Here is a 26230-nt window from a genome sequence, read left to right on the forward strand (position 1 = left end):
GGTCGTTTGATATTTTAGGCCAGATCTCATTTTTCCCCATTATTTTTCACTACATAATCACTTGTTAAGAAGAAGAGGATTCTCCTATCTGCTGTTTTTCTTCCTAGCCCCCACACTGTCCTTCTGGAACTCAGTGGAAGCCGCTTCAGGAACACCTGAAGCAGGAGGCAGGGGGAGGTGAAGAGGGCCACTCTTCATATCTCTCACGCTGCACACGTGGGCACTTCTTTGTTTGTATGCCTTCAGTCCAGACTTCCGCTTCAGTTTCTGACTTCCATTAAAGTCTAGAATCTGTCTGATCACATTGCCCTTGTAGAACTGATTCCTTTTGCTCACTTTCTACACTGAGCTCTGCTCTTCTTCAGTGTCTCGTTTTCTGTATCATTCATAACGATACTAGAAACAGTATGTCATCTGGGCAGTAGTGTCCCATGCCTTTGATCCCAGCACTCACTCAGAAGGTAGAGGCAGGAGGATCTCTGCAAGTTTGAGGCCAGCCTGGTCTACAGAGCAAGTTGCAGGACCGTCAAAACTACACAGAGAAACCCTGCCTCGAAAACCCAAACCCAAAACCAACCAACTGAATAAAAATTTGTCTACAATACAAAAGAAAATTATTTCTTGGTCATGTAACACATAAACATGGTTTTTCTTGTGAACATTCCCCTGTATAATATTTCACAGACCCAAGGAATTCCAATGCCAGGCTTCTTTGCTCCCCTGGCCTTTGCTTTCTTTGTCCTTCACACGGCGGCAGGAGACCTGGAGGGATACCTTTCATTCCTTAAGGTCTCAGTTCAGAAATGGCCCGTGTCTCTTTGTGGATATGTCCTGTTGGCCATGCTTAGTTATAAAGCAACTAACTAGACACCAGGGAGACTGCAAAATACAGCAATGGGGAAGGAGAGAACAGGATGCGCTGAGTGCCTCCCTGGCTACCACATGGGTGGAGGTGTCACTAGGAGTCACCGAGGGCCTGGAACCCTCCCCAGAGATGCTGGCACGGTCCTCTATCCCCACTACACGGCATTTCACTTCATCACCGACACCCCCAGCATTTGCCAGAATGACATCATAGCTTTCCTTGCCGGGGACCGACACTTCTGGGCTTCCTAACTTCTTATCACTATATTAAAGTTTTCTAAAATTTTGATTATAACCTCTTCCAGCAACTGCCCATGTATTATCCATTCACACTCCCTTCTAGCTTGAGAGCATTGCTCAAAGATTTGGCAAAGAAAAGAGGGTTAAATATCAGTGGTCAGAGAATTAACTCTCAAAGCACAAATTTTTATATTCTCTGTTAAGATTGAGTCCACTTATGGTTCTGTTGCATAAATAAACTGTATTTATGCAAGTTATTGAGAAATAAATTATGCCACATGATACCTAAACCTTGTGAGTGTCAATATTTACCATTTATCTTGGCTGCTTTAATCAAGTACTCTCTTGACTCATGAGGACTCTGATGATTCTAAAGGAAATTGTGGTGATCCTGAGAGATATTGCCATTCCAAAATCAATTCTGTGGGGAGCCTGCATAGAACCAACCAAGCCCTCTGAATGTGGTGACAGTTGTGGCTTGGGCAGTATGTAGGGCCACTGGCAGTGGGACCAGCATTTATCCCTAGTCCACGAACTGGCTTTTTGGAGCCCATTCCTTAGGGATGGATACCTTGGTTAGTCTAGAAATAAGGGGGAGAGCCTTGGTCCTACCCCAAGTGATGCTGTTGGTGGAGATTGCATGTTTGTTTCCCGTCCACCTAGACCCAAAATAATTACACAGAAACTGTATTAAATAAAACACTGCTTGGTCAATCACTTAAGTGTATTGCTAGCTTTTATATCTTAAATCAACCCCTTTCTACTATCTTATATTTTACCACGAGGCTTGTGGTTTACTGGTACCAGCATGTGGGTATCTTTCTCCTCTGGCAGCTGCATGTTATCTCCCTGACTCCGCCTACTTTTTTCCCTCTATCTCTCCTTGGAATTCCTGCCTTGCTCTATTCTGCTCTACAATAGGCTCCCAAAAATTCTTTATTAATCAGTAATAAAACATATTCACAGCATATAGAGGGGAATCCCACATCATCTCCCCTTTTCTGTCTAATTAAAAAGGAAAGATTTAACTTTAACATAGTAAATTACATGTAACAAACAGATATCAAGCAAGAATTACAGTTACAATATTTATATCTTCTTTATCTTTTATTGTAACTAAGGAAAACTATAATTATAATTATCTATTCTTCAACTTCATCAAAGACCTCAGAAGGATATAATATTACCCAAGTTAATAGGAAGTGCATTTTAAGCAACTTCCAAAACTTTAGAATTGACAGAAACATCTCGTTGCCTGGACAGTCACCCAGATTTTGTTGACTTTCCATGGGAGACCTCACCCTCTCTGAGGAGTAGGTGGGGGGTGGGGTAAAAGGTGGGGTGAGCTGGAGGTGGGGAGGGAGAGGAAACTGGTTAGCATGTAAAAGAAAAAAGAAAAAAAAACAAAATTAGTTCTGTGCTTTCCTTATAGTTTGCAAATATTTCTCCCAACATTTGCCAAGTATTTACACGAAACAGTGAACTCTCTGGTATGTAGAGCTGCCTTTAAACTTTAAACTTGTTTAAATACAAATTTCATGTCCACCACCACCCTTTCTTCCCCCAGTCTCTGAGTACAGTCTCAGGTATTTACACATTCACCCGAGAAACAAAACTCAAATGCTTGCTGTCAATCATTCAGCTATATCAAGATGACACACATTTGAATTGATTAACCCCATTGTTAATCAAGGAAGAACGTAAAGAACTTGAAGCTTGCTGGAGGTTGTTGGTTGGAGAAACGGCTAACGGCTCAGGCTTGCACTGCAGTAGACAGTGTTGCGAATAAAGCCATGTCTTCTGTGGCAATTCCCGGCTCCTTCCAGCCCTACATCCTGCCTCTGCCTATGTGGATGTCTCAGTAATCTTTCTTGAGCTTAGCTGGCCGTCTGATACATATTTCACAGCCGACTTTTCTTAAATAATATTCAAAGGAACTCCTTAAGTTGGAAGAATCATCTTCAGAATGGACAACAGAGCAGCTGCCCCATTTTCGCCTAGGAAATGGAGATAGTAATAGCAGTAGCTTTTTACATTATGTGGATTGTATGAGGTAATGTGTATTGGTCAACAGCACAGTTCTAATCACAAAGTCAGTGTGAAGAATGACATCCTTTATTTTCCTCTTCTGGTGGGGAGCGAGATGGGCAAGGGTCTCATGCTATCTCACAACACGACAGAGAGACGGAAAGATTACCAGGGATACACAAAAGAGAACAGAACAGCCCAGTCACTCTTACAGCCAGCTAGCCAATCACGAAAACTGCAGACATCTTCTTTAATAACCTAATTGTATATTAAAGAACCAACTCACTACCTTTCAGTGTTCTTCCACTGGGGACCATATTTCAATATGAATTTAAGAGGATATAAGCCATATTCAAATCATGAAATAATTTTTTATGGAAATTTCTTATAAAATCAACAGCAGTGTCTTTGTCAGAATTCCTCTTGCTATGATAAAATACCATGTCCCAAGGAAATTTGGGAAGGAAAGGGTTCACTTCCACATCAAAGACCATGACCAAAAGAACTCAAGCAGAAGCCATGGAGTACACTACTTTCTGGCTTACTCTTCATGGCTTGCTCAACCTGATTTCTTATACAACACGTGACCATCTCCCACCAACCTCTGCACCTAGGATGGGCCCTCCCACATCAATCACTGACCAAGAAAATGCACCACAGACTTGCTGACAGGCCAATCTTCCGGAGGCATTTTCCCAGTTAAGAGCCTCTCTCACTTTAATCCCTGCACTTGTGAGGCAGAGGTAGGTGTATCTCTAGGAGTCTGAGGCCAGCCCTGTCTCCACCGAGAGATCCTGCAGATTCCTTCACAGACTGTCTAGCTGACAGAAAAACTAGCAAATCACATGCACATGGCTTCTGAGCTCTGCTTACACTTTAGTGAACGTTGTTCCTCAGTACAGTTTGCTGACCTAATGAATGGCTATATATCCCAAGACAAGCCCTGGACACAGTGATTGAGCTTTATTTTTTCGAAGAGATAGTAATATTGAAGAAAGGAGGAAGACTGTAGACTGTATCTTACCTTCCTCTTGTTTATTCTAGTTAGACCTTTCCCAAAGACTTGAGACTTACTCTTTTCATCATCAAAAGGTTGCGACTATCATGAAAATCTTAGCCTGGTTCCATTCAGAGGCACCTTCCTCCTGTGCCTCCAATGGTGTGTCTCTAATGGGGACATGAATTAAGATTTCTGGAGTAACATCTTGACTCAGAAACCCTGCACTAGGCCAGTGCCATTTGTCGATTGGTTATGCATTGTGTTCTGTACTGTCTTCTTACATCTTTCCTAATAACACGATGCTGATTCTTAGTACAGGTCACAGTCAACTTCAAAATACGAGCAAACTGTGAAGAAATAGGAGGGGTACTGATGATCAGAGAACCTAAAAATAAATGTAATTATCAAAAAAAATCTTTGGAATGTTTGTGGGGCCCAACCATGGGAATTTTAATCCCTCTACATTTACACAGCTAAAAATAAACAAGAAAATAAAATGGTATGAAACAGGAAAGTCCTTTAATGAAGTAAAGTCTTTGTGCTTGTAGATGATGAATATGTAAAAGCGGCTTTGAAATTTTTAGAGCACAAGGCTGCTACATATGTATTCCTAACAGCTGTCTTAGGTTCTAAGGAATGAGTTTGCTAATCAAGTATGCCAAAGGATGAAACAGGTAAGATAGTTTTGATCCTGCAAAACCACAGATTGACTTCTAGGCAGAACTCTGATCTTCAAATTCTCTGATAATCAGTATTTTTGTATTTACCATTAGTCAACATCCAAAGGCAAGAATGTTAAAGTTAAGAACATTAACTAATGGCAGATTGCAGATCTCACAGGTGGCTTTCTCAAGGAACTTCTTAGCAAGCTATCACAGAAATCCTATTTCCTCCTTAAGCTTTCCTTGGTGATGGAAGACATGAACAATACTCTGTACCTCACAACCTTACCCATCACAGCAGACCACTGAATGCATTACTCCATCATTAGAAACGCATGCTTAGTCTTAGGCGTTGAAATCATGGTGATAATATGTTCAGTCATCTATCTGCTCTTGGAATAGGAATCCAAGTTCAGGCTGCTGGTGTTATAACTCCAGGAAAGTAGAAGGGTGAATGAATTGCATTTGTTTATTCATTCATGAAATACTGGTTGAGTGCCTACTATGGCCATGGGCTGGTGCTATAAAGATGAACCAGAGGTTGAGCCTACTGAAGAAGAAACACAGTCCTTTATTTGTGGGGATCTTTAGTCTTGTAAGGGAGATAAAGAAATGGAAGGCCAGAGAAAGAAGGCAACATAATGACATTCCTATAACTAGGACATGGAAGAGTCAGGATGTGAAAGCAAGGATTTCTTTGGGAGGACACAATGCTAACTGCTTTCCTCTTTTCCCTGAATAGGACATCATGTGGTCAAATGTATAGAGAGGTCATATTTTTAGCCACTGTTACTTATTCAGAATGCTTGTGGTTTGACGCTAGCCATCAGTGTCGTGGTCCACTTCTCCAACAGAGGTCCTAGGGCCCATGTCCTACTGTTCTTTAATCAACACTGACATCTAAAACCAACCAAGGCATGGAAAATGACTTCACATTTATCCAGTAAGAAATGCAGGACTTAAGCAAAATCTTTGTGGCCATGGCTTGGTGTAGGAGTTTCTTCTGTTTGTGTGTTGCTTTCATTGGTTAATGAATACAGAAAATGCCTTGGCCTAGTTGATAGGGCAGAACTTAGGTAGGTGGAGAAAACAGAATTGAATGCTGGGAGGAAGGAAAGCAGAGTCAGAGAAGCCATGAATACTCTGTCAGAGATGGACACCAGTTAGAATCTTCGGCAAGCCACTGCCACGTGGCGATACACAGATTAATGGAGATGGGTTAATATGTAATTAACTAATATGTAAGAGTCAGCCAATAAGAAGTTGGAGCTAATGGCCAAGCAGTGTTTTAATTAATACAGTTTCTGTGTGGTTATTTCTCGTGTAAGCTAGCTGGTGGTTGGGACAAACCAGGAGCCCTGCTCCTCCTACAATGGCTAATATATATACAAAGCCTGATTTATCTTCATGGGTCTAAGAAGTGGCACCAACATAACCTGTATACTTGATAGAAAATTTCAATAATAGAAAGCATAACTATCTTTTGAAAAGGAACATCATCTAGTCATGCATCATTGACCATGGGCTAAAGCCCACCACAAAGGTATTATTTAGAGGTTCACAATTAACAAAGCACAAAAACTTCTCTTCAATCCATTTGTAGGTGAAATTTTAAGAACAACTATAAATGATGCCCTATAAAGGCCAACAAAAAATAAGTATACTTTGAAAGGTGGGTTGAGAAATAGTAAAGTAAAAGTATCTTCTGATCCACGCCTGGGCTGTGTTTCTGGAGACAAGATAGGCAAGCTCCCTTGAGCATCCTTTTCTCCTGCAGATGCCTCTCCATCCACCCATATGCTCATTCACAGAAACCTTGTGTTTCAGATCCATAGGATCCGATCAGTCTATTAGGGTGATTGCAGGGGAAAGCACAAAGCGATACGGATGCTAGGATACAGCTATCCTCAGCATCCAATTCCAGTCAAACATTTCAGGAGAACCTGGTGCTTTAGCCTCAACTTCAAAGATAAGTGGTACTCACTGTGTGGGGAAAGCAGAAAGAGCGTCAGCTTGAGAAAGTCACTTGGGTGAGAAACTACAGCTAGTCCAGTAAGACCAGGTGGTCACTGTCACAGTGAGAAATATCAGAGAGACGGGCAGATGCCATCTGGAAGAGCTTCTGTGTCACACCAAAGGAACTATAAAACACAGCGGTAGTTTGTTACCTTGGCTGATGCTGAATTTTTCGGAGTATCTAACAAATACTAATAGCCAAGCATCATTGAGCAAATGATTCAAAATTTCTTGCGCTGGGCCAGATGTCAGCTTTTTATAAGATGTTTTCCAGAGTCAAGCATCATGGTGCATGACTATACTATAAGATACTCGGGAATTTGAGGCAGGAAGATTATGCATGGGCTCCACTGTGAGTTCAGAACCAACTTGAAAAATTTAGCAAGTCTGGATCTCAAAATAAAAATAAGAAGGGCTAGGGATATAGCTAGTGGGAGCACTTGTCCATTATCCCATGGGCCTACGTCAATCCAATCCTTAGTACCGCAAATGAAACAAAATCTTTATAGGGATTTCTATTTGTGGCTAGGGGTGTAAATTACTGCTGTAAACCATGGGGGACACTAAGATAGTTTTAAGTAGAGGCAACTTGTTTAGACTTTTATTTCTCCACAGTGTGGAGAGCAAGTAGAAGTATGTGTGATACAACAAGCAGGATATCTGGGAGCCTGGTCTATATTTTGGTCTAAAGAGGACCAGAGCCATGATGGGAAAGTGGCAGTCAGGATGGACTCAAGCAGCTGGTACCTCCTATCTGGGTTTGAAGTTCGGGTATGTGGGGTGGGGATGAATGGAGGATGCATGGGTTACAATGACCACACATTCTTTCCCAGTCTGTGTTGACACCTTCTAATTCTTTTGTCAAGTGCTGTGTCCGTCTTCCACTCTTTAAATCTAGATTGACCCTGTCCTTCGGCAAGAATACGGTGGCAGAAGCGATATCTTGTGCTTGGGTTTAGGGAAAATTACAAGCTTGTTCTCTCTCTTTCAGAGCCCGTGACTCCACAATCAGTCACCTTGGACCGGCCGTATAGATCACGTGGCCTGCTTGTCCTTTTATTCTGCGCAGCCCTGTGGAGCTCCTCTTCTCCGGGACCCCGGTGTTCTGACCTCTGACTCTTCTGTCAAGTGCCTCAGAGAAGGCAGCTTCTACTGTCCCACAAGAGCATTTGAAAAACTAACCTAAAAAGAGGTTTCTTGCATATCAAAACTACCAAATCTTAAGTGGGTGCTGGTGACCACCGGAGGTCATGTCACCAATCTAGCTGCCTTATTAGCGGTCTCGGGGGCAACCCCAATTCCCACCATCATGATGCTGAGGAAGGCTTCTGCAGGAGTGCTTCCAGTGTTCTCCTCTTTCTTGACCTGCTGTGTTTCCTCTTCCTGGGCCAGTGCTGTTTGCTTTAGTAACTGAGTAGTGCATTAAGACTGTGTGGCTGGACTTGAATCCATGGCCACATCTGACCACCGCCCTAGATTATTAGGTGCTTCCTTCTCTTTCAGAAACCATGCCAGGGAAAGCAAGAGCCTTTAAAAGGAAAATGAAAAGTCGGGTTTCTTACTTTCTACAGAAAGGCAATCTTCAAGCAGAGCACCAGTCCACGGCTATTTGAGGGCCTGTGTTGGGTGCTTATTGCTGAGTTATCACATTTGGTAGCACGACTTTGTTGTTGTTCCACTTCTGTAGGTCGAGGCATAGTGAGGTTGAGGTCTCTGTTCAGGGTGTCTTGGGGCTTAATGTGTCAGCTTGTGTTGTGGTCTCTTCTGGGCCACAGAGTCCACTAATCTCACCAGTCACTGGTAAAATATATTTCCTTTATAGAAATAAGATTCTACGTTCCTTTTAGTAGACTAAGGATACTCTTAACAACTAGTAGTCATGTGTAATTTCCTGACACATGGCCATGCCCAGCATCTGACTTCCTCCAGGCAGAAGTGAGCCTTTCTGAATTCCTCTCTCTCTCTCTCTCTCTCTCTCTCTCTCTCTCTCTCTCTCTCTCTCTCCCTCTCCCCCCCCCCCACACACTTGTCTACAGCCATACCACTCTGAATGCACCTGCGATCTCTTCTGATTTCTTCTCTCACACCAGGTGAAGATAAATGCCCCACTTTGGGAAAGCTCAGCTCTGGGTGAGGGTCACTTCAATACTCTCCCTACCTTATGATTAACTGATTTGGGAATGTACTTATACTTACAAAATTCTTTTATAGACATGTCTAGATTACTGCCTGTGTGTTACCTAGGAGGGGATCTGCACACACCCAGACTCTGGGACAAGAATCCCAGGGATCATTCTGGAATCTTCTTTCCCATAGCAGTAAGAGATTTTTATAATTGTCTGGCCATGGTGATACATGCATGTAACTCTACCTCTAGCACTTGAGAGGCTAAGGCAGTGGGATTGCCTGAACTATATGTAGAAAGACTGTGTTGGGAGGGGGGGAGGAAGAGAGAGACAGGGAGGGGAGAACGGGGGAGATTTCTTCTTCTCCCATGTATTCCATTTTGACAGCAGTTTCCCCTTCTTTCTCTCCTCCTAGTCTTTCTTCCCCCACTTTCCTTCTTCCCCAGATCTTCTGGTCTTCCATTTCCCTTCAGAAAAGGGACAGGCCTCCCAGGGATATCAACCAAACATGGTTGTTGCAATAAGTTGCAACGTATTTGGAGTTACAATAAGTCTAGACACATCCCCTATTATTAAGACTGACTGAGGCAACCCAGTAGGAGGAAAAGGGTCCTAAGAACAAGTAAAAAGCAGCTCTACTCCCCCTGTTGGGAGTTCCACAGGAACACCAGGCTGCACAACCAGAGCCTGTAAGCAGAGGACCTAGATCAGACCCATACAGACAGGCTTCCTGATTGTCGCCTCGGTCTCTGGGAGCCTCCAGAGTGTGATCTTGAAATGACTGTCAATGACATCTGGCCAACCAACTGGTATCTTTGAACTTGTGCTCCTGTGTGTAAACACAAGACTGAGTCTGGGACAGACAGGACAATTTCCTGTCCTGTTCTAGCTTGCCTCTGATGAGGAATCTGGAAACAAATAATCATTATGTTTTCCTGCAGTGCAAGGACACAGAAGCAGATTGCGTAAGAGACACTCCGGAGCCTCACATGAAGCTGCTTCTCCTCCTTCTCAGCACAAAGACCTGGTGGGGATCTGCAGATGGAGCACAGGCTTTGGATTCTAATTTTGCTCACCTGCAAACTGTTCCTCCTCTATCATAACTTGGCTTAAGCCACGGTTATGGTCTTAATTAACAAGTTAATTGGCTGGTGCTTTCTCAATCCTGTTCTCTGGGGGTACTGTTTTCTGTTTAACTTTCTTGTTTCAAGTCTTCAGCAAAACTATAAAATTTAATTAGGAAAGCAAGCAGCCCTGCCTCTGTCTAATTAACTGTGTGTTGACCGTACATTTTTAGATTCTGCTCAGTATTGTATGCACATCATGCATTTGATCATGTTTCAGATAAGGCATTGTGAATTTACAGCTAAGCATGGCAGTGAGTCACTTTCCACGCTCCCTAAGAGGCTCGGTTATAGACAGTGAAATCAGGACAATTAACTTAGAACCATCACATAGGAAAATGAGAGCCAAGGGGCAGGATGTGGGTGGGTACTGTATGATAAATCTGTTTTCCATTGCTCCGGAAATCAACATCAGTTTAGCTGTTTAAAACAAAGCCCACCTATTACCTCCCAGTCCAGCAGATCAGTGGTCCAGGCCCAGCTGGCTGGATTCTCCCCAGGGTCTCAATGGGCTAAAATCAAAGTATCCAGGAATGGGAAGGGGGTATATTCTCATCTGGGTCCTACAATCTATAGGACTGATATCTTTATTTCATGGTTACCTGCCAGTTAGGGATCATTCTCATATCCCAGAGTTCACTGTCATTGGCATTCTTGGCCATGTGACTCCCAAGAAAGATTCCCAAGCATAGCGGGGGTTGTGAACTGCTTTCTTTAAGACGATGAGGAATGTTCCTCTGACCTCTTCCTCTGTGATAGCTGGAGAAAAACTCTTGGCTTCTAAAGGTTCGTCTGATTTTCTCAGACCACCCCAGGTGGTCTCCATTCTGCTATGTAATGTGCCGTCAACACTGGGATGTCCACCCTGCCCTGCTCACAGTGAAGCTATTCTGCAGTGCAGGGGCAGAAGCATTCAGAGAGCTGGGGCCTTTAGAATTCTGTCAACTATATCTTATGCTAGGAGAAAGGGACGCAACTCCTCATGGAAGCTCCTCCTTTGTCTCCCCAGAGCACTCATTGCACAGATGCATGGAAGCTGTTTGCAGTGACCCTGGTTCTGGTCCATGAGCCCCACATGGCAGAAGATAACAGAAAGTCAATTCTTTCTTCCCCGCAAACTGCTTTCTCGAGCTTGCCAGAATTTCTGCTCTCCACAGTGGGAGAGGATCCCTTGGTGAAATAATTCATATTTAAAATGACATCAAGGTAGGAGGGTGCTTCTAGGTAGAAAGTTATCCAAATTCAATACCTCAAACTCCAGTCCAGGAAGACTACCCCACTTGTGAAAGGAAATGAAGCGATGTGTAGAAGAGACTCAGCAGAGCAGCCTGGCATGCTGTCTTTCGGAGCGCCTGTTTGCATAGCTCTCCTGGGGCTGGTATCAGGAAACTTAGATTTTCGGAAGACTCCCGTCACTGTCATTGATAACAGGGACTCACTGCACCGATGCTGTTTGTGCAAGCCGCATGGTTCACGTCAAATACCTGGCTTTCTTCTGGGAATCTGGAATTCTGGTATGTGTTAGGAAGAGTATGGCATAAGCAGGTCCCCATAAGAACGATGAGCACCGAGTCTCTAGGGAGCCTCTTTGGCAGCCATCACTGTGCAAGTGAGAATCAGGCATGTTCTGTGGGATGCCATTGAGAAGGTCCTTGGGAGCCTCTGCCTGGATTCCCCCGGATCCACTCACCCACTGTTCCCCTCTGCTGACTCTGCTCCCCAATGCACATCACAGCCATCTCTCACGATGAGTCACATGAGACCTCGTGCCAACCACTGAGTACCTGACGCCATTCCTCATTGCTGCTCTCCCCACCCTTCTTTGAATTGTCTTCTAAGTTCCTGTAGCTCCAAGATATTTTCTCCATGGCTGACTACTTTCCTCAAAGACTAAATGAAAGCAGGTTTTACGACTGTTTTGCTGTAATGGTTGTGTGCACGTTTCCTTTGAGACTGAAGCATTCCACCCTCCAGGAAAAGGCTGGGAGCCGGAAGGTAAACTTCCCAAAACAGCTTTGGGAAGTCCCAGAAACCAACCAGAGTACTAGGCCCCTCCTCCCAAGAGTAAGCAATAATAATAATACTTCTGAACGTTGCTCTTAGATAAGCCAAGCTGCAAAGATGGCTCTGAGAGAAGACTGGCTGCCCAGAAGAAGCAGAAACAAGCCAACCTTCCAAGAAGAGGGTTAGAACAACTAAGGCACCTGCAAAGAGTGCTCTCCAGCCTGTTGAGCTGCCTGCAGCCTGTGGAGTGTGTTCCGGGTTCCCTGTGCTCGAGTGGGCTTGGTGATGGTGCTGTCTTTGAGTCATTTCTGCTTCTGTAAGGAACCTGTCACCCACACTGCTGGAAGTAACTCCAATAAAACTCAGCTAGGTTCTCCTAGCTGAACTTTGGTGGGATCCACACTTTGCTCTGCCACGGGCTCCCTGTGGTCTGTGGTGAGTCAATGTGCATGTTGCATCTCCCCAGGAAAAGTCTTTTCACACAACAATTGCCACTCATGTAAATGTGCACAGCACACACACGTGGCCATCCATGCCAGTGACCCTCTGAATGTTCAATATATTTTGCTTTCATTTATGGAGCAATTGTATCACTCTTGATAATGGCCGGTGACCTTTTATCAAATGTGACTAAATGAAGAAAATCCTGTGGTTCCGTGTTTGATTCAGAATCGCTGTTCCCTCAAACGGGAGTCAACGTGATTTCTCTCTTCCTGCGCTGTATGTAAACGTGATGGGGCGGAGACACAAAGGTCTGCTTGAATTTTCTTTGCTTCTGTGCTGTGCTTAACTCCCTGGCGTGATGTCTGGGAAGAAGTGTCTGGTTATCGTAACTGAGAAGAACATTGCGAGGCAGACGATCCTAACTGAGAAGAACATTGCGAGGCAGACGATCCTGCCCTACCACAGAGGGTTAATGCCCAGCACCACAGGATGGGGCCTTGGAGCAGGGGAGGGTTAGGATACTCCGACACATCTTTCTGGGTTAAGCATGAGTTGCAGAAGGCCACAAGATACCATTACTAGTCTCAGGGTCAGAAAAGAGGGGAAAGATAAGAGACCCATGACCGCAGAGTTCAAATCAGAGTCCATTTGCAGGTAAGTGCAAAATTTACAAGGAAGATGCCAAATAGAACCAACCAGAAGGGAAAGTTCAAAGGCCTGATAGCTACAAACCACTCACCTACAAGTCACTGGTGACTCTCTCCCAGGCCCTCTAACACCCTCATCACAGAGGCTTGAACTTCCATCACCGAGAGACTCTCACTGTCCCATGTTAAAGATGAACGAGGCCTCCCTGGCAATCTGTCTTTTAGGAGTCCCACACAACGCATGCTCCATGGACCAGCCGATTTCAGTCAGCATGGGGGAGAATCAGTAGCCACCCTTCTCATCTTAAGTTTTTAGAGGAAGCTGTAACCATAGGCAGTGACAAACTGATGAGAGACTCTCACTCCAGATCCACGCAACCCACTAGAGAATGAATGAGCAACACCTTCAGCCATTGCCGGGCAAACCCTCAACATACAGTGATGTTAATGACTGCCAAGCTTCAACTTCCCCAATTTACATCTACTTAGAAGTTTAATCCAAAGAAGAAGATAGATGTGTTTGAGGAAGATTTCAAAAGGGAGAAGTGGAGTTCTGAAAACTCTCAATTAAATTCACAACCCCAAAGAAAACATTGACTATTTACCACTTCCGGATGCTCACTGGGAACACAACAGTGAATAAACCTCCTAAGATGCATCCATTCCACCTGGCAGATGCATAGTCAGTGAACGAGCAAATAAATGGTGTGATGGATAATTTGTGCCCTGTCTGCATCCACTCGCCTTTAAATGCTCCTCCACGCCATCTCTTTACCTGGTTATTGATTCTAATTATTCAACCTCAGTCAGCAAAGTCAAGTCACAAATAGGCCACAGGCTTGACCGCAAGATAAGCGCACGCTTCGTTACCTGGAGTCGGTGGTAGATGTTCTTGAGTGCGAAGGCTTCCTCTTCAGTTTTGGGTGTGAGCCTTATCACCTTATCACTACAAAAGAGGGGAAGAAGGCCAGAGTTACTATTTAAGGATATTCTTTTTTTTTCTCCAGAACAAAGAAGAGTTGATTTAACACATAGTCAATGGTGTGGCAGGCAGGGGAAGAGCAAACATGCCTGCTAGTCCTTTTCTTTCTAAAACCTTTTAAGAAATTTTCTGTGCTTTTAATAAAGGCAGTACAGCTTTTCATTGAACCTGAAGTATTTAATCCAGTTGTTGGTGTTCTCTGATTGCATCCAGTCTCTTTTTTTAGTCTGAATCATCTTCGGTATTTCATCAGGGGTGGGGGATATAGACTCACATATCATATCATGCTTTTATCTTTTAGAACGGCAGTTTCCAAGATGAGGTAAGGCTAATGTGGAAGGCATCAAGCCCGCGGGTGATGGTTTTTAGGTCTGTGCTCACTTCTAATCCCTTAGCTTTGCCGCCTCCAATGATCTCATCACACCTTCTTGGGGTCTGTGAATGAAAAGCCTTCTTGGCTTGCAGACAACAATCCAATGCATTTTGAGCAGGCTTGCTATAATGCAGCTTTGTGCTTTGGTTTTTCCCAGAACCATCTCATACAATCTCTCAGTACCAATGTCAGGAAATCCATATGAAGAAAAGCAGGCAGAAAACATGTCAAGTCCGTCTAAAGCAATGCTAAGTGTAACCTGGGGAATTTAAGCATGAACACATAGCTGTCCTCTCTGGCGATGCTTCTGACCTTTGTTCATCTGGATTCTGCAGACCCTGGCCTCTTACACCTGACCCAGTGCAATTCTTGGCAGCAATAGTCAACTCAGCTGGGTGCTATGGCTTTTCTGATAGATGGATCACCTGACAGCTTGCTGAGAAACAGCTCCATCTGGGGCCCTGTCAGCTCCTCCTTCAGCGTGCAGAGGAAGCAATCTGGAGCTGTTTTACAGCCACAAGGAGAGGTTTTTTTTTTTTTTTAAATGGATAATTCAACCTGGCAACTGGCTCTTCTGAGAGTACAGGGTATAAAAAGCCCACCACCCCTGGGATTATTTAACTCTGAAAATGGTAGCTCAAACCTAGCATGGTGATTTTTATAACACAATGGTCACTTTATCCTAGCTTTTATAAATTCTCAGGCACGGCTTCAGAAGCGTATTTATTGCTACTTGTTTATCACAGAACAGAAAGCAAAGGTTGCTGCTACCCAGGGAAGCAGCAGGATGTTGGCCCTTTCTCCTGCAAACCTGTGGTGTACGACGGAGGAATAACCAGTAATCCAAATCCAACAAAAGCTCTCTCTTTAGCAGGGAAATCCAGACAGCCCCAAACGCCCTTGTTTGTTTCACCAAACAAAAGCTCATTCTTCCTGAGTCTGACAGCCAGTGTGTTTCTGAAGCAGGAGCCATAATTTGGTACTGTAAACAGGGAAGCCCTCGGTATTGAGTTTAGAGAAAAGCACAGCTGGACATTACTATCTAAGACGATGACCTGAAGTTTTCCTTTTCATGAGTGGAAGTTAGATGATACCCTAGTGTATCACTTCCGCTTTGTCTGGAACAGGAAAGGACACACAGGCTGGCCGGCCACTGGTCTTCTGTGGATTTTCCTGTCTCTGTCTCTCATCTTTCTGAGGGCCACTGGGACAAGGAACTGAGTGTAGCTTTATGTAGTGTCTTAGTATTTTTCCCATTGGGTTTATTTTGGGCCATTATGTGAGCGCATGGTCCACCATGGATGTGGAGGGGATCTTGGTGGCGGGAGCTGGAGACATCTGGGCATATTACATCTGTAGTCAGAAGCCAGAGGGCGATCAACGTGGGTGCTCAGCTGGATCTCTCCTTTTCTTAGTCTGTGACCCGAGAATGGCACCGCCCATGTTTAGGGTGAGCCTTCCTTCCTCAACTAACAGAACCAACATCCATCCTTCTTTGCACACATCCAGAGGCTTGTCTCCTAGGTGATGCTTGCTGTTACCTTGATACAGTAGTAAATAACCATTACATGTGGGTTCTGGGAGTCCAAACTTCAGTCCACACTTATATAGCAAGTCATTTACCAACTGAATTATCTCCCCAGTCCTAATAGGTTCTCTATCAGCATGTGTGGTGCTGGGGACTGAAATCAGGATCTTGTATACTCTATGCAAGCACTCTATTGCAGATCTACCTTCTCAGGTCAGTTTGCGGAAGTAGCATAGAATGAACAAGATATCTCAGAAGCTCCCTGTTCTTTTTCTTGTTTTTTTTTAATTAATGAATTTATCTATTTATTAAAAATTTCCACCTCCTCCCATCCTCCCATTTCCCTCCCACTACCCCTACTCCCCCTCCCCCTTGCTCTCCAATCCTAAGAGAAGCCAGGGTGCCCTGCCCTGTGGAAAGTTCAAGGCCCTCCCCCCTCTATCCAGGTCTAGGAAGGTGAGCATCCAAACAGATTAGGCTCCCAAAAAGTCAGTACATGAAGTAGAATCCAAATCCGGTGTCATTATCATTGGCTTCTCAGTCAGCCCTCATTGTCAGCCACAATCAGAGAGTCTGATTTGATCACATGCGCGTTCAGTCCCGGTCCAGCTGGCCTTGGTAAGCTCCCATTAGACGAGTCCCACCATCTCCATGGGTGGATGCACCCCTCGCGGTCCTGACTTCCTTGCTCATGTTCTCCCTCCTTCTGCTCACAGCACTTAGTTTCTCAGTTGGGCGTTTCTCAGTGTTAGCCTCCCAGTCCTATTTCCATGGTCCAGACTTCTAGAACCATATGATACCAGTGTTATGTTTCAAATCTAATTTTGCTTTGGCCCCTAGAAGTTTCTTCTTCCCACAAAATTATTTTTTTTTCTGCTAAATCAGTGACAGGTTGGTAAAAAAAAAAAAAATGATCCAAAGCCTAGTGGTCATGCTAGTGTGTGACCTCAGACAAGATTTTTAACCTTTGTACCTCTGTACTTTAAACTTTATACCTTTTTTCATCTGAAGACTTGGGATTCTGGTATTTAACCCAAGAATTATAGTCACTGCATCAAGTGATTATAAAGTATTTAGAATAATTATTAGTACATTATTAGGATTGTTTGTTTGATATGACTTTGTTTTTAAATTTGCTGCATTTTTCCCCCTTAGAATCTTCCTGACTGTACTCACTGAGTCCTCCGTGTTCTTTAGTTTTCTCAGTCATTGAACAGAAGATAGACTGTAATTCTCTTAAAAGGATGCTTCCTACTTATGTAGAGATCTTTCCTAAGTGATCTGTTGCTCAATTATTTTAACTCCTTTCTTCTAGGCACCCACCTAACATGAACCTACTAACACCTAACCTACTGTAACTGCTACTGGTGGAAGATAAGGTAGGACAGCGAGAGTTCACTCTACAGAACAGGTCACATCCTATCTGTAGGAGGTTTTTTTAAATTTATTTATTTATTAAAAATTTCCACTTCCTTCCCACCTCCTTTTTCTCTCCCAGGAGTTTTCACTTGAAAAATAATAACAGCAGTTAATCTCTAACTTCAAGAGCACCAGGCATAGTGGCCTCTTGTGTGTGTGTGTGTGTGTGTGTGTGTTTATAATAAATTTCTGCCATCCGATCTACCTTGATGTCTTTACAAACCTCACAAGAACACCAGCATCGAAACACTTAGACATCACTACATGTTCTCATGTCTTTCTCCAGGTCACAGCCTCATCTTTTTTTGGTAGTCCTCTTCGCTTAGGGTTTCAGTCTAATTTGGCCTCTGGCTATTTGCTGCATGCCCTTGGCCAGAATGCTTAAATATTTACAGCCAACGAGTTCTGTCCTTAAACCAGGGGAAGCACCAATGTCTTGGTGCATGGCAATTTTGCAAGAATTGTTTTATAAAGATTACATTGTGTGCCAGGCCCAGCGTGTGCTGGGGAGTATTTCCGATTATGCCTTCCTACTCTCAGGGAGGTATGTCTGGGAGAGGCCCCACCTCACAGAATCCTGAAGCTTCACGCCAGCTGCCACCACAACAGGGGATAGCATTCCTGCCTTTGAATTTGGAGCTTATCTGATCTTTTCTCAGACAGCTCTTCAGCATTCGAGGTATAGATATCAACTCATCCCATTGTTTCCAACAACAGTGGCTGGGGACATTGGACACTACATAATAAAGAGGGAAATGACTTCAGAGAGAACCCTGCAGAGATTTTGCTTTTGATTTAAGACACAGGCTCAACTTTTCAGTATTACAGAAAGTACATCTTGACTGGATGTAGTAAAGGATTTTCTAGGCTGCCTTTCACAAGGTATCAGAAGAGATGGCTGTAATGGAGTTTTGGGTGCCCCTCCGGACTCAGTCTCCACTCACATCCTCTCCTGTCAGTACTGAGTGGTTAAGCTGAGGATTGATTCCTCACCTTGGCAGCACTGGGAGGGGCAGCTAAGTGGAGGGTCTGCGTAAATCATGTGGATGGAGCCAGGCTTAATAGACGGATGGTTTTCTCTTAGGAGTAGGTCAACTAATGTGGGGTGATTCCTCCTTTTATTTTCTACATGTGTCTGCTTCTCCTGCTTTTTATTTTGCAGTGAAGGGATCACCAAGAAGTCCTTGCCAGACACTGAGCCTGTGTTAGTACCTGATCTTGAATCTTTGAGCCGCCAGAACTACGAGCTAAATGCACCCCTTTTGTTCACAAATGGCTCATTCTCAGGTGTTGGGTTAAAGCAACAGAAAGCAGAGTAAAACACAGATTCTAGCTACTTCCGAGGGACTCTGGTTAATCTGGGAATATGGGTATGTGTTAGAACTTGCCTAATCAGACAGAAAACAAGGATTAGCAGGAGTGGGAGAGTCCATTTTCTTGTTGAACATAAATAAGGAAATATGTCAGCCTGGTTGCCACTGTCAACCTGTAACCATGAAGGCAGAAGCCTGCGGTGAAGCAGCTTCCTGTTCCCCTTACCACACTGTGGACTACTGAATGTACGGACAAAGAGAACCTGGGTCTGCAATGGTCTATTCGACTCTACCAACTTTTCAGCTTGTTTGGCTGCTAGGTCTGGTTTGTGTGATACAAATGTCCTTATTGTGTAGGCCAGCTTGAGTCTAACTTTCTCCACTGCTAACCAATGCACCCTGCACAACGACAATATTTTGACTTGGCTCAATTATCTTCAGAAAAACGAGAAAAAGAAGCGAGCAGAATCAACTTTTCCCAGGTGGGACTATCCATATTGACATCTTTGATTTCTTGCCTAAGAACTCTTCTGTAAAACATGCCTCTAATTTCAGTGGCACCTTAAATTGTGGGTGTTTCCAGAAAGCAAGATTTGGGGTGTCCCAGTGCCAAGATTCATTTCATAGTCATACAGACGACAAGACAGTTTAAAATATTTGCCAAACTTCCTAAAGCTTGTACGTCATGGAAGAACAAACAGCAGCATGCTCGCTGACCTGAAAATCCTCATCGCTAAGTTGTAAAAACAACCCAATCCGCTAGGTAATTCCATGCAGAAAAATTGCTGTCCCTTTGCACAGCCCATGCTATGGAGTACTTGGCTCTGAGAGCGGCATTTCCTTTGTTGAGAGACTGGTTTTGATGTTCATGAAAAATTTCATTAAAAGGCAGTAAATAAGGGACAACTCAGCCGGGTAGACTCGGGGAGCTAAATGGATTCTCTCTCTTTTGCTTATGGTTTATAGTTACGATATAAAGCACTCAGCACATGAGAAATCACCCTGAGGCAGTTTGCTTAGGACATGAAGATTTAGGCTTTGCTTTTAGATTAAAGTTAGGCAGAAGTGATGACTATGGTTTTTGAAGTTATTTTAGCAATGCAGAGAAAGAAAAACACACAGTCTTCAAAAGATTCACTGGTGTACTTTATCACTGAACTCTTTTTAAACGATCGCATGTCTACCATGGTATCTTACCTGTAATAGGCAATAAACATTTGTTGAATTAAATAGAAAGTTGTTTTTTTAAAGACACATCATCTTTTCAATACCTTGAGTTTGATTTCCATTGACAACTTTGAAAGAATTTTTCTTTTATTGGCACACAACACTGAAAAATAGCAGTAAGGTGTAATCCTGCCACTAAATTAAGAGAAAGATGCTGTCTTTATTACATCTGTAACACTTGAACATTTTGTCAAACCAGGATATTGTTTTCTCTCAGTCCTTTCTTGTAGCATTTAAAAATGAGACTGAACCAGAGAAAAACATTGCCACGACAGAGAACAAGCCATTCATCCTATCGGCTCATGCAGCAATGATCCCGTTCAAGAGAGGAAAGAGTAGCAGAGGAAGGGTTTCCAGAGTAGGTATTTTAGTTGTTTGTTTTGGATAAAAATCATAATCGATATAACTATTGTATGTAATATATATGTAGTATAAGGCAGTAGGAAGTCAATGTTTCATAAATTACACAGATAAGCTATATAAAGGATTTAACCGGAATGATCAGAGAAGACTGCATGAATGGATCTTGATAATTACACTAAAAAGATTTTGGGCCCAGGGGACTGACAGCTATTGGCATTAGTTTAGTGGATTTGATATGGGAGTAAGCATAAGATTCACTTAGAAATTCATCAGTCAGAAAGATACTTAAGGAGATGTTCAACATCCTTAGTCATCAGAGAAATGCAAATCAAAACAACTCTGAGATTCCATCTTACACCTGTAAGAATGGCCAAGATCAAAAACACTGATGACAACTTCTATGGGAGAAGTTGTGGGGAAAAGGGAACACTTCTGCATTGCTGGTGGGAATGCAAGCTGGTACAGCCCCTTTGGATGCCAGTGTGGCGATTTCTCAGAAAATTAGAAAGAAATTCCTCAAGACCTAGTAATACCACTTTTGGGTATATATCCAAAGGATGCTCAATCGTGCCACAAGGACGTGTGCTCAACTATGTTCATAGCAGCTTTGTTTGTCATAGCCAGAACCTGGAAACAACCTAAATGTCCTTGACTGAAGAATGGATAAGAAAAATGTGGTACATTTACACAATGGAGTACTACACAGCAGAAAAAAATAATGACATCTTGAATTTTGTAGGAAAATGGATGGAACTAGAAAATATTATTTTGAATGAGTTAACCCAGACACAGAAAGACAATTATCACATGTACTCACTCATAGGTGGTTTTTAAACTCATAAAGTAAAGAAAACCAGCCTACAAACCACAATCCCAGAGAACTTAGACAATAATGCAGATACTAAGAGAGACTTACATAGATCTAATCTACATGGGAAGTAGAAAAAGACAAGATCTCCTGAGTAAATTGGGAGCACAGGGACCTTGGGAGAGGGTTGAAGGGGAGGGGAGAAGCAGAGAGGGAGCAGGAAAAATGTAGAGCTCAATAAAAAAAAGAAAGATTTAATATAAAAAAGAAATTCATCAGCCAGTACACTCTCCTCCCAATAGAAAGCACTTAGCAATGCCTACGTGTGTATGCACATGTGCATGTGTGTGCTTGCGTGTGTATGTATTCACATATGCATGTGCTTTAGGTCTTTTAATATGGCAAGTGGGTGGTAGAATAAGGGAAATCCTAGAACTGTGAGCTCGCAGTTACCTGTGTGAGCAGCGGTTAGTCTGAGTGGCTGGCATCTTGACAGTCCCTGATGCGCTAGGGAATGAGAAGGCCAGGACTCACGGAGGAGACTCCCACATAAAGCCCAGGGCTAACAACTTCTGTGAAGAGATAGTAGACAAAATGCCCTACTAGAAACACTAGAGAGGCTTGTCTGTGTTGAACTTGACTGTGAAGAGATAGAGAAATGTCTTCGTGAGGAGTACTATTGTCGTCATAAGGCAAGTTGGGGAGGAGAGGGTCTACGTAGCTTACGCCTCTGCGTGGCAATCACTGGAGGAAGTCAGGACAGGAACTCAAACAGGGCAGGAACCTGGAGGCGAGAGTGGGTGCAGAGGCCGTAGAGGGGTGCTGCTTACCGGTTTGCTCCTCATGGCTTGCCAGGCCTGCTTTCTTGGAAAGTTCAGGACCACCTGCTCAGGGATAACCCCATCTAGTATGGCTTGGGGCCTCCCTGACCAATCACTAATTAATAAAATTCCCAACAAACAGATCTCCTGAGGGCATTTTCTCATTTGAGGCTCCCTTCTTTCAGAGGACTCTAGCTTGTGTCAAATTGACATAAGACAAGCCAGCACAGAGAAATCTAGTCCTGCTAAGAATTTATGACCACGAGCTGGCCCTGGAGTAGAGCTAATCGTGAAATCCCAGCTATTTATGTGGTTTGAACATCTCCAACCAAACATTAGTGTGAAAGAATCCTTTTGAATAGACATTCCACTCTGGTCCGTTCACATGCCCCTTTGTGGGAGACATTCATTTTCTCAGAGTGCTGACTACTAATGAGTCATACATGAGGCATTGATGATGAGTCATACATGAGGTATTGATGAGTTATACATGAGGCATTGATGAGTCATACACAAGGCATTGATGAATCATACACAAGGCATTGATGAATCATACACAAGGCATTGATCAGTCATACATGAGGCATTGATCAGTCATACATGAGGCATTGATGAGTCATACATGTGGCATTGGTGAGCTATACATGAGGCATTGGTGAATCACACATGAGGCATTGCTGAGTCATATATGAGGCATTGATGAGTCATACATGTGGCATTGGTGAGCTATACATGAGGCATTGGTGAATCACACATGAGGCATTTGTGAGTCATATATGAGGCATTTGTGAGTCATATATGAGGCATTGGTTAGTCATACATGAGGCATTGATGAGTCATATATGAGGCATTGGTGAGTCATACATGAGGCATTGTAAGTAGTGACTTCAGTTAAAAGGAGGTACTTCACCTAAGATGGACGACCACATAGCAATTTCTTCATTCACATTGGGCCATCTTGAGAGAACAGCCATGTTGGCTGCAGCCAGCAGAGCCCTAGAGGTGGTCCTTCCTACGCTCACGTGACACCACAGCATCACCTGTATGATAAACAGAGCTACAGGACAAAATCCTTTTCCTGCTTGGCTTCCATCTTGCTCTAAGATGATTTCTCCTTATTTCTGTATTCTTCCCATTTGTGGTGGTAGGATCACATTAGGGCCTCGGTCATGTTGGGAAAAAAAGCTAAACTTAACTCCCAGTTTGTTCTTTGCTTTGAGAATGTTTCCTCTGGGTCACTTTATCTGCAACTATATAGTTTGCTTTTGATTTTTTTTTTTAAACAGGGACTTGTTAGCAGAGATTTCTGTCCTGCCAGGTCCCACAATAAACACTGCATTCCTTGCAATACTCTTTGGCCAATAGCTTAAGTGTATTTCTGGACAACTCTCATCTCCTAAACTAACCCATCTCCATTAATCTGTGTATCGCCACGTGGCTGTGGCTTATCGGGTAAAGTTATGTCTGTCTCCGGTAGGGTTACATGACTCTCCCTAACTCTGCCTACTCTCTCTCTCTATATTTCTTCCAGTCTGGATATATTCTCATATATATTAAGCTATTGGCTGAAAGCAGCTTCTTCATTCATTACCCAACAAATGGTATATCAGAGATGATTTGGACATAGACATTAGAGCAATCCTGGAACAGTTAGGACTGTCTGACTATTAAAATAGATTATCTTAATTTCATATTGGAAGATGGCCTTCTACTATGGGGAGTAAGGAGCAGTATGCCACACTTTACATCTCTACCTTGGTACTATTTGGAAGTGACTTACTGACGAAGTGACTGACCTTCTGTGTTCCAGGGTCATGGCTTTGAAGGGACAGCGAGAGGCTGGGCCACAAATCCTTTCCCTTTTTCCTCTCCCTAGCCAAGAGGTGAGTAGTTTTGTGCTTCCATCTGCTTCCACAGTGATGTGCTGCCTTGCCTCCAGCTCAAAGCATCGGGGCCAAAACCTTAGCTGAAACAGTCACTTCCCTTCATTAGTTGAGTGTTGAAATATTTTGTCACAGTAGGAGGAAAATAGTTGACAGGTGGGAAAGCCTGCACTAATCTGTCCCATTGAGTGAGGTCTGCAGTTATAATAATGGCAGGTGGGAAAGCCTGCACTAAGATGAACCATTGAGTGAGGTCTGGAGTTATAATAGTTTAAACTTAAGGGTACACTTTCTCTCCCCTAGCAACAAAAGATAAGAGTCAAACAAGATGCTGAATTTGGTTCACATATCATCCAAGGAACAAGTTTCTGGCACAGCTTTGTATGGCGTTTAACTGTACGTCTTAGATTCCTAGTAAAGGAGGAGATGGGCTTTGAATGGGCTATGAGTTATCATGGGTTTGAACAGGAAGATGATGGCAGCTTTCCTGACAGATCGTGAGCCTGACCTTGTTGACAGGTTCCACCGACAAGCTTGCCTTTGCCAACTAAGTGACATGATACACAGTACCCTGAGTGAACACTATCTTTTGCTCCAAGATTGCGTTAGTGTGACTTTTCATCATCATACCAGACACCTGAGAAAAACAGTTTAAGGAGGCGAGATGTATTTGTCTGAGGTTTCATAAATTTCAGTCTGCGGTTTCCTGGATCCATCACTTTGGGCCTAGGGCAAGGCAGGGGAGGCAGAGGACAGCGTCCTTCAAGGATCCTGCGGGAGTAACCCCCTCTCTCCAGCTACACCTTATCCTCCATAGTTCTACTCAGTATTAACTGATACATGTTAACTAAGAGAACAACTTAAAGGGGGGTTTTCTTTTGGTCCATGATTCCAAACGTTTAAGTTTATGCTTTTGTGTTGATCTGTCCTAGCCAGCAAGGTTAAGTCTCTGTGAATCAATGGAAATGCCAATGATCTGAGTGGGGTGACCAGGGGACCTGAGACTTTTGAGCTCAAGCACAGTGCAAACAAAGTTCTTCTCATTTTTATTATTAAACCAAGCAAAACAGGAAGTGACGGTCGCAGTTACCTTAAGCAAATGAAGTACAGAGAGGGAATATGCCTGGTTTTATGTCTTATTATCTTTGGTCACGTGAAAGCAACAAGGCATAAAATCAAGGTCACTGGAATATATAACAAAAACTGTTTATCCTCTGGTGGCCAGGAAGCAGAGACCTATAGAAGGACCAGGATCTCAAAATATACTTCAAGGACTCTTCTGCAGTGACTCAGTTCTTTCAGCAAGGCCTTAAACTTCTGCCAACTCCCAGGAATGTATCAAAATTATGAGTATGTAATCAAACCACTTATTAGGCTACTCTGGAAACACTCTCACAAACACACCCAGAAAAAATTGCTAAAACAACCAAGACATCACTCAAGACAATCAAAATAAGGTATGTCATCACACAAAGATTTAGACAAAATTATATTCTAAATTGCTGTAATAACACCCCTTTGTCAAATAATGTTGTTTTGGAACTGATGAAATGGCATCAACAATATTTCTTTTTTCTCAAGTGTAGTGATGATATCAAGTTAAACAAAAGTGGGTAGGATATTTATTCTTTCTCAGATTGATGTTAATAGCTTAATATATATGAGAATATAGCCAGACTGGAAGAAATATATATATAGAGAGAGTAAACAGAGTCAGGGAGAGCCATGTAACCCTACCGGAGACAGATATAACTTTACCCGGTAAGCCACAGCCACATGGCGATACACAGATTAATGGAGATGGCTTAGTTTAGGAGATGAGAATTTTCCAGAAATATTGTTCTTCACAAAGATACAGCTACAAAATGATAAATACTTTTCTTTTTAATCTCAGAAATTCTACAAATTCCATATGTGCAAGCAATTTTTAAACTATAATAATTTTTTCACTAGGTAAGGGCATTTTAGCTTCTGCTAAGCTCCAGACGCTTGTTTCTAAACAACTTTTTATTCATCAAGACTATATCTTCACTACATTTATAATTAAACAAACAATTATAATTCTGTGCCAAGCCAATCACACTTATATATGAAAACACTCCCTCTAAAGTGTTTTGACTTCAACTCAAACCCCTGCACCATGACATTACACACAAGGACCTCACCTTTTGAACATTGTCTTAGTCTACCAAGTTGAATTGTCCCCTTATTTTAGTATTTCCCGCACCTTGTTTGAGGAACAAAATAAATTAACGATGTTGCAGGAGTATATGAATAACTTTATTATTAGAGGTGCAATGTGAAATTAGTTATCTGACATTCTGAATTATATTTTCAAATTTCAAAATTAGAGTGGAA

General features: G+C 43.0%; 1 protein-coding gene across 1 annotated transcript in view; it reads right to left on the reverse strand.

Moving 5' to 3' along the window:
- Cpa6 (carboxypeptidase A6) overlaps positions 1-26230 on the reverse strand; it is a 316273-nt gene that overhangs the window by 186329 nt on the left and 103714 nt on the right. The window contains exon 2 of the mRNA XM_048420468.3: positions 14026-14101. Coding sequence (XP_048276425.3) covers positions 14026-14101 — 76 coding nt within the window. The remainder of the gene's footprint in view (positions 1-14025; positions 14102-26230) is intronic.

This window comes from Myodes glareolus, chromosome 16, assembly GCF_982192425.1.
Source record: "Myodes glareolus chromosome 16, mMyoGla1.1, whole genome shotgun sequence".
Taxonomy (NCBI): Eukaryota; Metazoa; Chordata; class Mammalia; order Rodentia; family Cricetidae; genus Myodes; species Myodes glareolus.